The sequence below is a fragment of the Giraffa tippelskirchi genome, chromosome 6, assembly GCF_054371585.1.
Source record: "Giraffa tippelskirchi isolate mGirTip1 chromosome 6, T2T-mGirTip1v1.2.pri, whole genome shotgun sequence".
In the NCBI taxonomy this organism is placed as follows: Eukaryota; Metazoa; Chordata; class Mammalia; order Artiodactyla; family Giraffidae; genus Giraffa; species Giraffa tippelskirchi.
Window position 1 is genome coordinate 5,842,711 of NC_137280.1, and position 20,424 is coordinate 5,863,134.

The 20,424-nt window shown below is 37.7% G+C and overlaps 1 protein-coding gene across 11 annotated transcripts in view; it reads left to right on the forward strand.

Annotated features, from left to right (window-relative positions):
• The window catches only part of CNBD1 (cyclic nucleotide binding domain containing 1), a 441,461-nt gene that overhangs the window by 49,392 nt on the left and 371,645 nt on the right, over positions 1 to 20,424 (forward strand). For all 11 annotated transcript variants that reach the window (XR_014055766.1, XM_081496826.1, XM_081496830.1 and 8 more), the window contains one exon: positions 13,014 to 13,172. Coding sequence is in view for 10 of the 11 variants with exons in the window: in XM_081496826.1 (XP_081352952.1) it covers positions 13,014 to 13,172 (159 nt within the window). In the remaining variant the exon portion in view is untranslated. The remainder of the gene's footprint in view (positions 1 to 13,013; positions 13,173 to 20,424) is intronic.

Sequence of the window (20,424 nt, forward strand, 5' to 3'; positions counted from 1 at the left end):
TCATTGATTAAACTAAAGCCATCTGTGGAAAATTCTTAAAGAGATGGGGATACCAGACCACCTAACCTGCCTCCTGGGAAACTTGTATGCAGGTCAAGAAGTAACAGTTAGAACCAGACATGGAACAACAGACTGGTTCCAAATTGGGAAAAGAGTAGGTAAAGGCTGTGTATTGTCACCCTGCTTAGTACTTGATGTGAAAAGCTATGTGGATGAATCATAAGCTGGAATCAAGTTTGCTGGAAGAAATATCAACAACCTCAGATATACAGATGATACTACTTTAATGGCAGAAAGTGAAGAGGAACTAAAGAGTTTCTTGATGAAGGTGAAACAGGAGTGAAAAATCTGGCTTAAGGCTCAACATTCAGAAAACTAAGATCATGGCATCCAGTCCCATTACTTCATGGCAAATAGATGGGGAAACAAGGGAAACCGTGGTCAACTTTATTGGGGTCCAAAATCACTGCTGATGGTGACTGGAGGCATGAAGTTAAAAGATGCTTGCTCCTTGGAAGAAGAGCTATGACAAACCTAGACAGCATATTAAAAAACAGAGACACTACCTTGCCAACAAAGATCCATATAGTAAAAGCGATGGTTTTCCCAGTAGTTATGTATGGATATGAGATTTGGACCATGAAGACTGCTGAGTGCTGCAGAAATGTTGCTTTGAACTGTGGTGTTGGAGAAGACTCTTGTGAGTCTCTTGGAGTGTAAGCAGAACAAACCAGTCCATCCTAAAGGTAATCAGTTCTGAATATTCATTGGAAGAACTGATGCTGAAGCTGAAACTCCAATACTTTGGCCACCTGATGCAAAGAGCTGACTCATGAGAAAAGACCCTGATGCTGGGAAAGATTGAAGGCAGGAGGAGAAGGGGATGACATAAGATGAGATGGTTGGATGGCATCACCAACTCGATGGACATGAGTTTGAGTAAGCTCCGGGAGTTGGTGATGGACAGGGAAGCCTGATGTGTTGTAGTCCTTGGAGTCGCAAAGAGTCGGACATGACTGTGCGACTGAACAACAACAAATTCTTGATATGAATCTTTCTATGGGAATTTGAGCGCTGTATAAACATCCAGATAGCTGTCAAAGAAGCTGCGTCCTCCAGCTTATCCAGGGCATTGATAAACAACTTGGACTGTGCATTGGAATCATCGGGAAAGTTTTTACAAAATACTGGTGCAAAGTCTCTTTCCAACACAGACTATTTAAATTGGAATCCCATTACTCTGCCAACAAAGGTCCATCTAGTCAAAGCTTTGGTTTTTCCAGGTGTCATGTATGGATGTGAGAGTTGGACTATAAAGAAAGCTGAGCACCAAAGAATTGATTATTTTGAACTGTGGTATTGGAGAAGACTCTTGAGAGTCCCTTGGACTGCAAGGAGATCCAACGAGTCCCTCCTAAAGGAAATCAGGCCTGAATATTCATTGGAAGGACTGATGTTAAAGATGAAACTCCAATACTTTGGCCACCTGATGCAAAGAAATGACTCATTTGAAAAGACCCTGATGTTGGGAAAGATTGAGGGCAGGAGGAGAAGGGGACAACAAAGGATGAGATGGTTGGATGGCATCACCAGCTCAATGAACATGAGTTTGAGCAAGCTCCAGGAGTTGGTGATGGACAGGGAGGCCTGGCGTGCTGCAGTCCATGGGGTCGCAAAGAGTTGGACAAGACTGAGTGACTAAACTGACTGAACTGAACTTGGCACCAAAGCCTAAGTATTTAAACAAATATTCCTAGATGATTTTTGAAAATTATTGTTACAGTAAGACCTAACTTGGGTTAATTAAACATGAAGTGAGAATAATACTACAACATTTCTATGAATGAAGATGCCAAGTGATAAACAAAAGCTAAGTCTCTTGGTTCCAGTTGGCTTGCGTCTAGCATGTACAAGGTCCAGAAATGACCACAAACAGTGTTGAGGAGACCATGAGATGCTAATAGCACTGAAGGGCTGTAGGATCCTGGAGAGGGGGAGCACAGGTTGCTGAGATAGAAATCTGGATGATCCAGGTGAGAGGTAGCCAGCAAGAGAGAATGATGTTCCAAAAGTTGCCATCTTTCCTCAATAGATGCTGGCCTAGGGCCCTGTGTAGGCCTGCAGTCACCATGCAAGAGGAATGTGATGATGATCAGCTGGCAGTTCAAAGGGAAGAGAAGCTTCTTTCTCAATCCATGGTCGTATTGGCAACCCTAACCTTGCCCAGCATATACTCAAACCAAGTTCTGAAAGGAAATGGGATGGAAAATTGACATGACTAAGTCTTCATTTACTTAACAAAAACAAGATTAGTTCCCCCTAACTGTTTCAAATTAATGGGACAGACGCCATGTGATGGTGTCAGTTAGTTCAGTCACTCAGTCGTGTCTGACTCTGCAACTGCATGGACTGCAGCACACCAGGCCTCCCTGTCCATCACCAACTCCCAGAGCTTAACCAAACTCATGTCCATCGAGTCGGTGATGCCATCCAAGCATCTCATCCTCTGGCATCCTCTTCTCTTCCCGCCTTCAATTTTTCCCAGCATCAGGGTCTTTTCAAATGAGTCAGTTCTGCGCATCAGGTGGCCAAAGTATTGGAGTTTCAGCTTCAACGTCAGCCCTTCCAATGAACACCCAGGATTGATCTCCTTTAGGAGGGACTGGTTGGATCTCCTTGCAGTCCAAGGGACTCTCGAGTTTTCTCCAACGCCACAGTTCAAAAGCATCAATGTATATACATACAAACAAATTGTCTTCTTTGTACATGGTAGGGTTTAGGTAAAATTCAATCCCACCAATCTACTTAGGTATTAAAATACCAAAACTGTATCCATATAAAAGAGCCAGAGGAAAATGTCCTTTAACAATGAGAAGCTACAGGGGTTCCTGTCTGTATGAAATATGTTATTCTAAACGTTCACATCTCAGGATGGCTGTTAAGGCACAATTAACATGGAAACTGACATAACTTTAGTAGAAGAGCAATTGGAAATCTAATTAGGACATTGTAAGAAGGAAATTTCAGAGTAATGATAGCAAAAAGTAACCTCATGTGAATAGATATCTACATTATGTATCATCAGGAATGCAAATTGAAACACTAGTAAGACAGCACTATACACGTATTAGAAGATCCAAAATCCAGAACACTGACAATGCCAAATAGCAGCAAGACTGTGGAGCAAGAATGACTTTCATTCATTACTGGTGAAAGTGCAAACTGGTGGTTTGGTGGTTTCTTACAAAACCCAGCCCACTCTTACCACATAATTCAACAATAACACTTCTTGTCATTTACCCAAAGAAGTTGAAATATATGACACATGAAAGGTGGCACACAAATACTTATAGCAACTTTATTCATAATTGCCAAAACCTGGAAGCAATCAACATGTCCTTTAGTAGGTGAATGGCTAAACAAACTGTGCTACATCAGATAATGAAATATTATTTAGTGTTAAAAAAGCCTTAGAGCCATGAAAAGACATGGAAGAAACTTAAATGCATATTACTAAGTGAAAGAAGGCAATATGAAAAGGACATATTGTATAATTCCAACTGTATGATAGTCTAGAAAATGCAAAACTATGTACATGGTAAAAAGAGTAGCAGTTGCCAGGGGTTAGGGGAAAGGGAGGGATAAATAAATGGAATCAGATGATTTCAATGAAAATACTCTATATGATACTATAATGGTGGTTATATATAGTTATATGCTTATCCAACCCACAGAGTTGAGGGCTTAACACCAAGAGTGAGCGCTAATGTAAGCTATAGGTTTTGGCTGATGGTGATTCAATGTAGGTTCATCAATTGTAACAAATGTACTAGTCTTAAGGAGGATGTTGATAATGTGGAAAGCTGTGCATGTGTGTAGGCTGGGGTATATATGGGAAATCTCTGTACTTTCTGCTCATTTTGTACAAACAAATAAATACAAATACATATAGGAGTTATTTATTCCATGATCCAAAAAGACGTATGGTGGAAGTTGCAGAATAAACTCTCCTTCATGGTCATTTATTATTAGCATTTACAGAGGTAGCATTACGAGAGTCAAAGACAACAAGTTGGCATTGCTTTAAAAGCGACTTTCAATAAACTCCAATTGGTGCTTCTCAGCTTTTATAAGTGCATTAATCTCCAGGGTATTGGGAGTGGTTGCTTTTTAAAATGCAGAGTTTGATTCAGAAGGTCTAAGGTGGGGTGGAAAGAGTATTTCTAATAAGCTGCCAGCTGCTGCTGCTCCTGGTCCATGGACCACAATTAACTATTCAAATTTTTTTTTTTTTAAGAAAATGAAAAAAAATTTACAGAATTGCAACTTTTTAATGGGAAAATTTAATTCCCCTTTTAAACAATTAATTCATTCATTTATGGGCTTATTTCAATTACTTAAACTACATTGCTGTGCATGGTCTTTGGTCATAATGTACTTCTTTTATTACATTTATAGCAAATATTATGTTGCAATTAATATTCAGAGTATGACATATTGGAATTTCTTTGGTATATTTTTACTTAGTACATTTTAATGAAGTGCAGTAAGTATGTGTTAGCTTTAAAATTTCAATTCTAATTAAGAATAGGATCAGATAAGGAAAAAACATAAATAGATTGCTATGTTCAGAAGGAGATTCCAAGTTTATAACTTATAACAGATTATGACAGATTTATAATAATAAATTGCAATATTTTATAATATCATTTTCTCTTAGTTTGTGTATGTAACAAATAATTGAATGATTTAAGTTGGAAAGAACGAAAAGATTTTTGCAGTATGAAAATGGTGTTCTCCCATCCCACCAGCCCAGGACTCCACCAAGAGTATTCTCCAAGTTTCCAAAGGCAGCCTGACCAAAGGAGTCTGCTGGGATCCTCCTCATGGGCTCAGAAGTCTGTATGCTCACTCAGTTGGTCAAATGACCAATCACTCCAAAAGCTTTCAACATGTGTTTTGTGCAAAAATTGATGCTTTAATTTGGACATTAGATTTTGAAGAGACTGGGATATCCGAGCTGCTTGAACTGAAGCTCAGAATTTCACTTCTGAATCTAAAAGTAGTAGTAACAAGTGGCTTTGATCTGGATTAAAATGATGTGGAATTTTGTAATTTGTATATTTTCTCAAACATTTTAAAACAATAATTTGATATAGTACGTAAGCTACCTACATGGATTATAAATTCTTTCTAAAAGCGTAAGTTCAGAAAATGTTGGAAAATAGGAATATTTGGAGATAAAGCAACTGAAAACCTAGGCAAATGGATTCTGATAGATTGATTAAAAAAATTTCTGCAAAATTGATTTTTTTGTTTGTGATTTTCTTCTGAAAATCACAGATCTATTTTGTTCTCTAGCATTGTCAAAATTACCCTTGTACAACAGCTACATCTAAGGAGTGTTTATTTCATGCTAGCTTGGATCTGGCCTCAAGACATTTAGCTATTTGGAAAATATGTATTTAACATTAGAACTAATAAAACTATTCTTGTTATGGTTGTAAAACCCATATTTTCACTGAAGTTCTGAGATCCATTGAATGAGATGCTCCCTGTATTTTTAGAAGTCAAAATTAGAACAATTCTGCTTCACTGCATGTGCATGCTAAATTGCTTCAGTCATGTCTGACTTTGCCACCCCATGGACCATGCCCAGCTTTTCTATCCATGGGATTCTCCAGGCAAGAGTACTGGAGTGGGTTGCCATGCCCTCCTCCAGGGGATCTTCCTAACCCAGGGATCAAACCCAAGTCTCTTAAGTCTCCTGCGGTGGCAGGCAGGTTCTTTACCACTAGCATGGCATTATTGGTAAAGAACCCATCTGTTTCACTATTTTATTCTAAAAAGAAGAATAAGTAAAAAAGAAAAGTAAAAATTTACACTCTTTAGAAAGAACCCTTATAATACCTCATAAGGTTTGTTTATTTAGTCTTATTCATTTAATATATACCAAGCAGTGACCATGTGCTGAGTCAGTCAGGCAGGGTCTCTGTACTTAGAAGGTGCATCTTGGCGTCACCGAGAGGCCCTGAGTAAGAGGAGATGAAGGAAAGGAAATGGGTGTCAGAGATGATTACAAGTTTGGGGGCCGGTTGCGCTGAAAGAGCGTAAGCTAACCACAGATGGTGTCCTGGAAATCAAGGCAAGCATCCCTGAGGAAGGGATGTTTAAGTTCAAAGATGACTTACGGGTTGGCTAAAAGAAAAGAAAGAATCTCTGAGGCAGAGCGACCTGAATGTGATGTTCTTCACACTAGTGATTATCCAAGGACTCGTGAAGCTCTCCCTACTGATACTGTTTGCCCTGCTTAGCAGCTGTGAACAGAAACCTAAAAATGGGATTTTTTCAAAACAGCCCATGTTCTCTGCCACAGATTCCAAGAGGAAAATGGTGGCTGGGAGGGGTGCGGGAGGAGAAAGAAAGCAAAAGGAAGAAAAGAAAGGGGGAAGGGAAAGAGAGAAAGAGCAATGGAAGGAGGAAGCAAAGAGGAAGAAAGGGAAGGGAGACAGACAGGGGAGAAACGAAGGACCGTCGTGCCAGTTCAGGAGCGGTATTTTGAGCTTTCAGAGAATTCTGTGAAAGAGAGAGAGGGAACTTTACAGAAACCTAACTGGTTGCTTCAGCCATGCTCTGGGGTCATCCTTTGTGTCATCCTGATGTCATCCAGATTAAAGCCTTTAATATGACATAAGTGAAATTCTGTATGGATTGGGGTGGTATTGTAGCAAAATGATGGTGATTTGTAGGAATTGTTTATGTGTGCAGGACTTCCCTGTGTTAAAGTGGACTGATACAAGAAAGTTTCAAGTCTGAGTCTAAAAACAAACGTCATTTATATTTACGACTACCACTGAGGAGTGATAGATTTTGCTGGAAGGAGGGACCTTTGGTTATGCTTCTTTCTTGATGATTTTGGTTAGAACTGTTTGAGAATAGGTGCTAAGAACTAAATTGCTCGGCCTCATAAAGGTATTCTAATTTGGAGTTGTGGAGCAAGTCTGGAGTGAGGAAACGCAGACAAAAATGGGGTAAAAAAGAAGAAAGAAAGAAAACAAAAGTTGTTCAGTCGTGTCCGACTCTTTGCGACCCCAGGGACTGTAGCCTACCAGGCTTCTCTGTCCGTGGGATTTTCCAGGCAATAGTACTGGAGTGGGTTGCCATTTCCTTCTCCAGAGGATCTTCCCGACCCAGGGATCGAACCCGGGTCTCTTGCATTGCAGGCAGATACTTTACCCTCTGAGCCACCAGGAAAGCCTGAGTAGCTGGGAAATAACTGAAGGAAGATGTGCCCTGAGGAAAACTCCCTGATCCTGGGCAGGGAGGTGAGGACATTTAAGAAAAGAGAAATCTATTAATGGATGTTAAGTACCCTGTTTTATACATGATCAGGCTCAATTCAGTCACTCAGTCGTGTCCGACTCTTTGTGACCCCATGGACTGCAGCACGCCAGGCCTCCCTGTCCATCACCAACTCCCGTAGTTTACCCAAACTCATGTCCATTGAGTTGGTGATGCCATCCAACCATCTCCTCCTCTGTTGTCCCCTTCTCCTGCCTTCAATCTTTCCCAGCATCAGGGTCTTTTCCAGTGAGTCAGTTCTTCGCATCAGGTGGCCAAAGTCATATGTGATACAAGCATCTAAGATAACCACAACATTTGATGAACGCTGCTGTACTTGCAAATGCTCTGAAATTTTGGTTTAGTTTAGTTTAGTTCTGTTGAGGAAATACAAGAAAAGTTGGTTTTACCTCTGGGTAAACAAGACATGGAATCAAGAGAGTATTTAAGGAAGAAGCTCAGTGGCAAAGGTGACATCAGGATGTAAGTGTAATCTCCTGGGAAATTGCTGGAAATTTAGGAAGAGCTTTCTACTTGCATGAATTTCCATGGGAACTTATTTTAAAAACATAGCATATGATATTACTTAGATCAAAATTTAAAAGAAAATGATGAAAATGAAACTGTTTACAAAACAGGAATGTACTCACAGACTTAGACAACATACTTATGGTTACCAGGGGAAATGGGCAGAAGGAAGGGATAGTTAATTTCAGATTGACATATACACACTGCTATATTTAAAATGGGTAACCAACAAGGACCTACTATATAGCATAGTAACTCTGCTCAATGGCATGTGGCAGGCAGCCTGAATGGAAGGGCTGTTTTTGGGGAGAATGCATATATGTAAATATAAGGCTGAGTCTCTCTGCTGTGCACCTGAGACTATTGCAACTTTGTTAATTGCTTATACTCCAATATAAAACAACAAGTCTTTAAAAAAAGAGTTAAGTAGTGAACAATGAAATTATCAGTTCAGTTGAAGATGTAATGTGAGTGGTGATGTCTCATAAATTCTGTTCATGAAAGACCATATGTAACTAAGAAGAAAAGTCATCTTTGATTTAATGGGAGTCAGTCCTATGGTTCAAAAAGATATGGTTGAAATTTTGGACTTTCTTCCATATTGTATAATATTGGTGGTAGGAAATTTTGCCCCCTGTCTCCAAATTGATCCTTCCATTTCCCTAAATTAGGGGTTCCATTCATTACTTAGATTAGCCCTATGGGGTTAAGATTTACTTGAGGATATTAGTATAAAATAAAAAGAGAAATTCTGAAAATTCACAAGCCCCATTTTCTCTGCATTTGATTCTTCAAAAATTTAAAATTAAGTTCAGCTTGTGTGACACGATAGCTGAATAACTGGAATAGTGTTTATCATTATTTCTTAACAGTCAGTAGTAATCATTAATTCCCATACAGATGTCAAGTAGAGAGCAATAAGTACTGCAACAAGACTGTCCATAGAATGTGGAAATGAGAATCGAAAAGAAACTAGACGGAAGCCGTTGAGGGGACTGTGTAAGAGCTTGACAAATAGCTAATTTTAGAATCTGAGCAAAAGCAAAGATCAGTTAAAATTAGATAATGTAGACTTGTAATCACCCAAGTGTGTGACCAATTCAGCAATGTTCTTTGGGCGGAAAAAGTAGGGTGATTAAATTGGAAATATAGAAATGATTCATACCTGGGAGCTGAGATAATGAACACAATGAACTCGACTTGGGCTAGATATTCAAGAAATGTTTGCTGAATTGAATCGTGACTGGAGGGAATTTAGGTTGTATGTAAAGACAGCACACAATGTTATTATAATCTTCTAAATATATACTAATATATTGTTATATTAAAATTATCTTAGATATTCCAACTTTTTAATTTGATGCTTATTAATATTTGTAATTAATACTTAGGAGATAAATCTGTTATAATCTTCTCTAAATAACTTTCTTGTATATTTGTATAGCTTGTCATATAATCTGGAAAATGTATTGCTGCCTTATTCTGTAGAATACATGTAAGTCCAATGTTCAGTTTTAAATGTGGATTTTCTATTGCTCCTTGGAAATGAAAGAGAAGACACTGAGTCTGTCAAGGACATTAATTTAATAGAAACCAGGGAAAAATTGCTTACCTCTGTCTAAATTTAAAATATTCTTTCTTATATTATAAGAGATGACAGGATTCCAATGTTGACTGTCAAGAGTTTATAATGGAACTTGCCTTCAATTCTCCTCAATTTTAACTTTGGATATACTGGCAACATGTGGGACAAAGTCAGCACTCTTGCTCAGCACAAAACCAAGTCTGCAGCTCACCAACTTTCATCCTGGGGGTGGAGATTCACCCTCTGCTATTTCCCTGTCTTGGCATTAGTGATAATGAAGCTAACATCAACAGACAGAGTAAACTTAGTACACCTGAAATGACTGAATTTAGTTTTTATTGTTATTAGTCAGGATGATTTCAGTTTCTTTAAAAAAAATGACTGAAGAATCCTACAGCAAATATAGAAAGAGTCCATATATTTTTCTGACTTTAACTCCTACTTAGTAAAATTTCTATGGATTTACAAAAAAGTGACAGAGAAGGTTAAACAAGGATTTTGAGGAATGATAAAATGTTTGTAAGAGCGCTAATGCAAGAATATATGCAAAATAAAGTTCTGTGATGGCCTATAGACTAGTTAGATCGGGGTTTGAAATTCAATTCTGCGGTTTGGTGATTATGGTGCCTTAAGAAGATTACTTCAAATTCTGAATCTCAGTCTCTTTGTCTAAAAATGGGGACAATAACGCACGTGAGAGAGTGATACTGGAGGACTGGGTGAGGTAACGAATGCTACATTTGACTTTATTTTGCTTAGCAGTGCTGCTAATCTCTACATCTGAGTTTACTGAAGAAAAGAGAAAAATAGTTTTTCTATGCAACCACAATGACCAATAAATAGAATGAAATTTTATTTTAAAAAATCCTACACACTTTAGATACAGATCTATTATTACCTATATACAAGAAACATAGTTCAGTTCAGTTCAGTTGCTCAGTCGTGTCTGACTGTTTGTGGCCCCATTGACTGCAGCGCGCCAGGCCTCCCTGTCCATCACCAACTGCCAGAGTTGTTTATTTGGGGCAAAATAAGGACCACAGTCCAGGAGACACCACCTCAGATATCTGAGAGACTGCTCCAGGGACGTTGTAGGGGGAAGCCGATATATAAGATTTTGGTGAAAGGAGAGTTCATTGCAATCAAGTGCATACTTCACAAAAGATTTTCTGCTAGTCACGAGGAGCTGATGTCACCATGAAGGGATTGAATGATTTTCTAGATATGAAGGGACACAAGGATAGGGATCATTAAATCCGTTCCTGAAAATATCTAACTGTCTGAAGACCTGTCCACCAGTTTCCCAGGGTCAGAGCTCCTCACTCTCCACCCTGAATTCCGCTCAGAGGGTGTTGAAGGTTGGCATTTGCAGCAGCACAGGGTTTAATCGCCACAGAGGCAGATGGCAGATGCCCTTGTTGTTGTCGTTCAGTCGCTGGCAAATGTTCTTGGCAAGTGCTAATTTGTAGTTGACACTAGCATTTCCCAAAGAGCATAAGACATAACTTAATCATTCAATCAATCACTATATATGACCATCTATTTGTTCCTGTTGCTTTTGGTGGTTTGCTATCTGCTGGATGGCTTCCAGGTTTACGTCATGGCTCAGCTGGTAAAGAACTTGCCTGCTAATGCAGGAGACACAAGAGACCCAGGTTCAATCCCCAGGTCAGGAAGATCCCCTGGAGAGGGAAATGGCAACCCATTCCAGTATCCTTTCCTGGAAAATCCCATAGACAGAGGAGCCTGGCGGGGGGGGTGGTGCTACAGTCCATGAGATTGCAGAGTCAGACATGGCTGCGTGCAAACACATGCACACAAGCTGGTAGCAGGTATGACTTCCAGGTTGGCTTCAAATGGCTTAAATATCATCGAGGACTATTCTGAATCCTTGACTGCCACTTCCCTGGTGGCTTAGACAGTAAAGAGTCTGCCTGCAATGCAGGGGACCCAGGTTCGATCCCTAGGTTGGGAAGATCCCCTGGAGAAGGAAATGGCAACCCATTCCAGTATTCTTGCCTGGAAAATCCCATGGATGGAAGACCCTGGCAGGCTACAGTCCATGTGGTTGCAAAGAATCAGACAGGACTGAGAGGCTTAGCACTTTCTTTGGCTGGCTTGAGATTTTCAATGTAAAGGCAGGAATTCCAGGAAAACCTTGCCTTGGGCAAATATGATGAACTTGGGCTAGAAGAATACTGGGTCACTATGGACCCACTTTCTAAATTTTCCCTGCAGAACTCTCTTCTTTAGAACACAAGAAACTTTATTCTAGTTGCATTTGAAAATCAGAGCTGGGTGAAGGAAAGCAGCCAATTGTTTTATATGTGAATCTTAAAGATTGCTGAGCTTTACTGTACTTACTGTTTATAGACATAACTATAGAGTATTAGATAGAGTATTAGATAGAGTATTAGATAGAGTTCTAGGTTTCTGTGCATAGAATGACTGAGGTTCTGTGAAAATGATAGAAGGGGAAATAAATTTTGACTCAATTTTATCTTTGTAAGTTATGATGCAGTATCTTTTCTCTGTATATGTCAGACAAGTCAGTTTTGCTATTAAGCATTAATGTTCTGTGAACTTTGGATTGCAAAAAGCTCTTTCCAGCTGTATTGGAAAGTGGATATGAATGATTAGACAAATTATGCACACTCTTTAAGCTGAAATTTCCTTGTCCCATAAATGGGGGATAATATTTATTTAACTTAGTTAATGTTAATGATAAATATGTATATAATGTTTAATAGAGTAGCCAGTACCTTTAAAAAGACTCAAATATAAGTTAGATGTTAATGTGATGATTGTTATTGTTATTCTACATAATGTGTATTTTATATTTAACTTTAAAAAAGTCTCATGTTTATAAGTAAAGGTGACTAATCTGTGATCATTTGGATTTTTATCTTCTCCTGCTCTATTTTTTTCTTAAGGATGACAACATTTGTTAGATTGGTTTTCTTTAGGTTTTTTTAGTTACCTCTTAATCAGAAAGCTTGGAGCTGGAAGGATAAATGGGAAAAGGTCATTCATTCACACATCTCTTGGGGACTTAAATGTATATCATACGATAGCACAAGAATAAGTTATGGTGGCTGCTTCCAAGATGTTCATAATTTACCAGTTGGAAACAGAAGTTTTAAAAAAGTACTTTTATCATTGGTGAAAAAAACAAAAACAAAAACAAAAACACCTTGCTGGAAAACAACCGTGAGAGAATAAAGAAAGTGTGGTAACCATTGTCTTAAAATATTTTCCTAAATATATGTACCTAGTTTATTATGGAAGATGTTTTAATCACTTGGGATAGTTATAACATCTATAATCAAATTCTGTACCTAGAAAATATTTTATATACGGTCATTTTGAGTGATAATTTTGAGACTTAGAGCGATGTGTTTAATTGCATTACTAATGACTGGAGAAAAACAGACACTGAGAAGGAATATATTATTAAAATGCTAAGTTGTCTCAGAACAGTGCATTTCTACTCTTGACAATAAAGAGTTCACATCAGTAAATTTTTACACAACATAAAATATTATGTTTCCTTGTTTAGAATACCTGCTGAAGACACAGCAGAAAGGAGACCTTCACGATCTGATGATTCTCACAATATAGCTATCCATGTTAAGAAAGCACGCAGTGGCCGTACTTTATATGGACCAAAAAAATATGAAGAGAAGGTAGTACAATTCATGGCTATTTTAAAGAAATTGTAAGTATTTTAAATATGTTACTTCTTGTAGTTGAATAATTCTTTTGAATAGCTTTTTTTAAAAAAATCTTTATTTATTGCTATTCAATATGGATAGTCTATTGGATAGGAACAAATCATTACTCTTGCCCCCACCCCCCAAAACCCAGGGAGAGGTGATTGAGGGTCCCCTTGGGGTGTATTAGTCATATTTGCTAAAATCATAAATCTCATTGTGACTCCATTAATCACATTGCAATGGGTCTAAATGCTTTATGTATTCAAACAAAAATAATGCAACTGAAACCTGTTTAATTGATGGATATGTTGTCATATCTATAGCCCTCTGTTTAACTCTAGCTGAACCAGGAGCAGATCCATGGACTACTTGAATAGTGCCATTTAATATATTTTTAAAAATCACTACCTTATACTCTAAAATTTTTTACTTTGTCATCATACTTGAAATTTTAACAAATTGATTTTGAGTAAGAGTAACCTCTTTTTAAAGAAATGCAAATATGCCTGACAAGGTTAAGAATACTGGTTATTCATAATAGAGCATTTTGGCTTAATCATATTATTATGTCTTAACTTATACTTAAATTCAGCAGCTCTGAGTAAACAGTGTTAGATGGGAGGAAGGAAAAAAGAGGTTGAAACATTAAAATCATTGGAAAGATCATATATGGGTGGTGTCACCAGAAAGGAAGGGTTTAAATAAGTAGAGGACACTGTAATTGTGAAGTATGTATAAACAGACAATGGGAAGGAGAGATGAGAGAGAAGAGAGAATTATGAAACTTTCTGTTAAATTTTGTATTGTGAGGCATATCAGATTAAATACAACCTTACATGTATTAGTTAGATTTTGTGTTGTAAGCAACAGAAACTGGCTGGTTAATTAAAACAAACAAATAAAAAGGAGTGGGGAAAGGAGAAACTTGTGGAAAAATATTGGATAGCTCCCAAAATAGAGAAAGAAGTATTTTATTCTTCTGGGTGTATAATATTGGACTCAGTCAGCTACAACTATTTTTGATTGGGGGTTATTAGGCTCACACTTTAGTTTCAGAGATAGGGAGTCAGATTGTTGACTGTTGCAGTTTGCTTTCATATTCACATCTTGGATAAATGCTGATGAGGATCACACACTTTAATTTACAATTTTACTGAATTTACATTCAATTGGTAAGAGAAGCATTTCAAAAGAGAAAAAATATCAAAGTTTCAGAAAGAGAGGGAAATGGATCATGAATAAACAATATTAAAAGCAATGAATTAAAACATGATGAAATTTTTATAAATAGTTTTGACTGACTTTATTTTTCACTTATTAATGAATTCAGTATTAATGAATTCACATATAGTTTCTGAAAATATTCTTGATTTTGGGACGGCAGTGGTGAATACAATATTTTTGCCCTCATGGGGAGCTTATATTCTAATGTAAGAGGGATAATACACACACACACCCTATATATATGTGTGTGTGTGTGTGTGTGTATGTGTATATTGTGTTAGTGATAGGTATTAGAAATAAAAACTAATGCTGAATTGGTGTATAGGGGATGATGGGAATGATGAGAGAAATCATATAATTTAACGAAATGAGAGAGCTAGTGAATCAGGTATCTTGGAGAAGTTCATTTCAGGTAGAGGAAACACAAGCGCTGGAGCTAGGGATGACATGTGTTTTGTAAACTGAAAAAAAAAAAAAATCAGCAAGCAGGCCAGTGTTGTAAAAGTGCATCAGTAAGGGGAAGAGTTGGTAGAAATGAGGCTTCAGAGCTAGCTGAATCAGATCATTGCTTTGGATCTTGTAGGCTATGGTAGGTTTTCAATCTTGGTGTGACAGGCAAAATGGGAGTGACATTATTTTTATTTACATAGTAATGTGTCATGTATGGAGAGTCCACTGTGGGTACCAGGAGGAGATTTGGGATGACCTGTCAGAAGGCTATATGGAATTGGTCTAGGTGTGAGATGACTGTGGTCTGAATTCTGTTTTAGGGAGTTCAGTTTGACATGTATCAACAGAACTTGACTTAGCGTTTAAAAAAGACATGAGCTGAACAGTTTTCAATTGATATTCCTAGAAGCACATTAGGTTATTAGCTCAGCCTGACCACCAACAAAGATAATGCGGGGCAATTCATCTAATGCTCTCACCTGTTTCCATTTGATGACATTGCCTATAACTCCACCAGCTTTAAAAACAGAATTATGGATTTCTTTGGTAAACATAATTGATTTCTTTATAAATGACTAATTTCTGGAAAACAAGTGATGTGTATATGTAACTGTGGAGGTTGTAGAAAGGGTAGAAGAGACAAACTGATAAATGAGCTGTGAAAAGCAGTTTAAGATCCTCTGAGAAAACTTGGCCCAAATGATTTTTCTCCTACTTCCTCCAACTAAAGATGTTTCCTTTGAGGCAAGGAGTCATCTGAAGATCATTATGTTTCAGTGGAGCAGTGATGCAAAGCCACTTCTCAGGAATGACTCAGAGGAATTGGTCCCTGAAAGGACATGAGGGTTGGTGTTTTTTAGATTCAGGCTGTTTAAAATCCAAATGCAATATGGTTCTTACAGTGCTGTTTGCTAGTGAAATGGGGTATAAGAGGAGGAAATGTAACCTCAAACTATATTTTAGGGTTACATGCTGATGAGAGAAAAACACTTTGTGGGTTATTAATTCTGTTAAAAATACAAAGTTGGGTTAAAAACTAAGTGGAATTGAAGAGGCCCTCTTCTTTACATAAAAAAAAGTCTTTATTGGAAGCTAAAAAGGAACATAAGTTAATAAAGAATGATGCAAATGCTAAATGTAATTTAGATTTCTGACAGAAACAGTGATTGTTTATAAGAATGGAAATTTAAAAAGAGAGCTATTTGTGTTAAAAGAGATGAGTTAGCCAAGGACAGAAATTAAAACCTCCTTGACAGGAGATTGATAGCATAGAAGGGTAAGGCACTGACTCTTGGCCCACCAATGACAATGAGAGTGAAATTTACATACGGGTGCACATATTACAAATGCCTGACTTCAGAGTTAAGAAGGAATGTGTTCTGACTTGGGCTCCACTAGTAATTAGTCATTTAGTTGCTAAGTAGTGTCCAGTTATTTTGCACTGTCATGGACTGTAGCCTCTCAGTCTCCTCTGTGCATGGGATTTCCGGGGCAAGTAATGAGTTGTATGATCCCGGACAAATTTCTACCTCTTGATACATAATTCACTAATCTATAAAATGGGTACAATTGTTAATGTCATAGGATCATTGTTGTTGAGAAGCCTAAATGAAGTTAAAAATGTAAAGCCCCATGAATATTATTAGTCCATCATAGGTCTTTGTACAAGTCGATCTTCCCTTTCCAAAAGAATCTTCCAGGTTATGATACGAATTTTTTATAAAAGAGTTTGCTATGTCCATCCTATAGCTGAAGTACAAAGAGGTTGTGTAAAGAGGTTCCTAGTATCACAGAACAGCAATGGTCATACGTATCTTTTTAATTTAAGAAAGAATATGCAGATTTCTCATAGCTTGTGAATAAGTCTGTGCTGTGCTTCGTCGCTCAGTCATGTCTGACTCTTTGTGACACCACGGACTGTAGGCTCCTCTGTCCATGGGGATTCTCTAGGCAAAAATATTGGAGTGGGTAGCCCTCCTCCAGGGGATCTCTCCAACCCAGGGATCGAACCCAGGTCTCCTGCATCGCAGGAGGAATCTTTACTCTCTGAGCCACCAAGGAAACCCAAGAATATGGAGTGGGTAGCCTATCCCTTCTCCAGGGCATCTTCCTGACCCAGGTATTAAACTGGGGTTTCCTGCTTTGCAGGGGAATTCTTTACCAGCTGAGCTACTAGGGAAGCCCTTGTGAATAAATAATTGCTGCTAATTACTTATCATATATTTATATTAGTTTACAAAGGTGCCAGTGATATTTTTATACTAGAGTTTCAGAAGCTACTAGTTGGCCACAAACTAACTAATGTTTAAGAAAATGATATCTTTGTATCATTCTCCTATTGTTTGGAAATAAGTAAATGCTGTCATTACTTATTTCTTGTCAAATTATTTTTTTCACTGTGTAGTTATGTCTTAGTCCCTTTGTGTTGCTATAACAAAAATATCATAGACTGGATGGCTTAAATAATAGAAATTTATTTGTCACAGTTAGTTTGGGAGGCTGGGAGATCTAAGATCGAGGCACCCGCAGATTCCCTGGGTGGGGTGGGGCCCTTTCTGAGTCATCGGTGGCCCTCCTCTTGCCGCGTGCTCACGTGGCCAAAGTGGAGAGAGCTCTCAGAGTCTCTTCTGAGATACAGTGCTCAGTGTGTGGAGTGGGGGGAGAGGGGTTCCCTGAGCCAATACACAATTCAACTCAATTGTGATGCTACCTACTCAGAGACAGCACCAGGTTTCATAGGCTTTGGTTTCAGATCTACAAAACTACTGTCTTTTCTCCAACTCATTCTCCCCTTTTCAGACAACAGTTGAAAGCTTGTGCTTCTCACTGACCTACTACAGATTAGAGCTTGCCACAGCCCTCCTGTGGACTTCAGATGCTGCTCACAAGTCTAGATTGTTGTCTGTACTTCTGACCAACTGAGTATAAATCACAGGCTTCCATGGCCCCTTTCTTATGTTCAATTAATTTGCTAGAGCAGATCAGAGAACTCAGAGACACATTTTTCTTACTAGATCAATAATTTATTATAAAAAGAAATAACTCAGGAATAGTCAGAAGGAAGAGATGCATAGGACAAGGTGTGTGGGAAGGGATGTGGAGCTTACATGCATTCTTGGAGCGTGAGGGAGTGAAAGTTGCTCAGTTGTGTCCAACTCTGCCACCCTATGGACTGTAGCCCGCCAGGCTCCTCTGTCCATGGAACTCACCAGGCCAGAATACTGGAGTGGGCAGCTATTTCCTTATCCAGGGGATCTTCCCAACCCAGGGATCGAACCCACGTTTCCTGCATTGGCAGGCGGATTCTTTACCACTGTGCTACATGGGAAGCTCAAAGAAAGAAAGATATTATGCATATTATTAATAATATTGTTTAATAATACACATAATATTATTATGTAATGCAGCTGATTAATATATATTAAACATCTTTATTGAGGTATAAGTTGCTTACAATAAAATGCATATTTTAACACGTTCAATTTGATGCATCTTGACACATGTATACATCTATGAAACCATCATCACTGTATAAATTTGATATGTCTTGACATGTATATATCTATGAAACCATCACCACAATCAAGATAAAGAACATATTCATCATTCATAAGAGTTTCCTTGTGCACCTTTGTAATTTTTTCCTTTTACTCAACCGTATATCCCATTCCCTTTCCCTAAGCAGCCACTTGTTAGCTTTTTGCCACTATAGTTTGTTTTCCAGAATTTTGTATACATGGAATCATACAATATATTTTGCATTTTAGTCTGGTTCTTTCACTCAACACAACAGTTATTCTGGAGATTCATTCATGTTGTTTTGTGTATCAGTAGCTCATTTCTTTTTTTCCTGAGTGGTAATCCACTCAATAATATACAACTGTTTCTATCTATTCATCTGTTTATGGACATCTGGTTTGTTTTTAGTTTTTGTCTATTATATAAAGCTGCTGTGAACACTCAGGTGCCAGTCTGGACATTTGCCATCATTTCTGTTAAGTAAACACCTAGATGTAGAGCCCCTCGGTCCCTGGTAAGAGTATGTTGAACTTTTAAGAAATTGCCAAACTCTTCCAAAATTCTTGTACCACAGACATTTCACTATTAGTTTATGCGTGTTCTAGTTCCTTTGCATTCTTGTCAAATCTTGATTTGATCATTTAAAAAATTTTAGTTATTCTAATAGGTTTATAGTGCCATATCATGATTTTAATTTATGCTTCCCTACTAACTAATGATGTTTAATGTATTTGGCATTCATATATGTTCTTTGATGAAATACTTGTACAAATTTTGCACATTTTAAAAGTGAAAACTCAGTTTTTAAAAGAGGAAAATACTTGCACAAATATTGAAGGTAATTTGTATATTCTAAACATATTAGAATATATATCAGATATATGCCTGGTAAATATTTTCATAGTCTTTAGCTTATCTTTTTCACTTTCTAAACAGTTTCAAAAAGTAGAAGTACTTAATTTTGATTAAATCTAATTTAATAATTTTTCTTTTATGAATCATGCTTTTGGTATTGTATATGGGAAATTTTTGCCCTATTAAAAATCTTGAAGGATTGATCATATGTTTTCATTCACAAGTTTTATAGTTTTAGGTTTTGCATTTAAGTCTGTTATTCATTTTGAGTTAATTTTTGCAAGTGGTGTAAAGTGTGACTAGAAGTTTTGTTTCTTTTTATTTGTTTGTTTTGGTGATTGACGTCCATTTATTGAAAATGGTAGTCTGGGTTGTGATGCCTTTGTAGTTTTGGTGGAAATTATTTATTCATGCACAGTGGTTTTACTTATGAAATTTCTATTTTTGTTGATACATGTCTATCTTAGTTTACTATCACAGTGTCATGATAACTGTAGTTTTTTGATATGTCTTAAAATCAGGTGGGTTTCCCAAGTGGCACTGGTGGTAAGGAGCTCACCTGTCAATGCAGGAGACATAAGAGATGTGGGTGTGATCTCTGGGTGGGGAAGATGCCCTGGAGGAGGGCATGGCAACCCACTCCTGTATTCTTGCCTGGAGAGTCCCGTGGACGGAGGAGACTGACGGGCTGTAGTCTGCAGGGTCGCTCAGAGTTGGACGTGACTGAAGCAACACAGCACGCACGCACGCAGAAGCAAGTAGTGTGATTCTCCCGCTTTGTTGCTCTCTCGGGTTGTCTTCAGTCTTTTGTGTATTCGTATGAATGTGTAGAATCAGTTTGTAAGTTGCTAAAAAAGAAGACTACTTGGAATTTTGCATATTTATTGCAATTTTCATTTGCTTTTTAATTTTGTGCTTGTTTTAGGTCACAGAACTTATTGAATCTTCCTAGGTTTTAAAAAGAATCTAGCTGTAGAACTCATTTCAAAATAAACTTTGTACAGATAAATAATGTGTCAAAATCATAACGATTTTGACTGAGAGATGGTGGGATCTGGAAAACTTTCTGCTCTGTGTATAAATCCTATAAATCAATATTACTAAGACTTTAAAAGAATCTTTTTCTTTTTTTTTTCAGTTAAATTTACCCAGTTTTAACCTTTCATCTCTTCATTTTTTTTCCTGCCTGAAGTGTACCCTTTAATA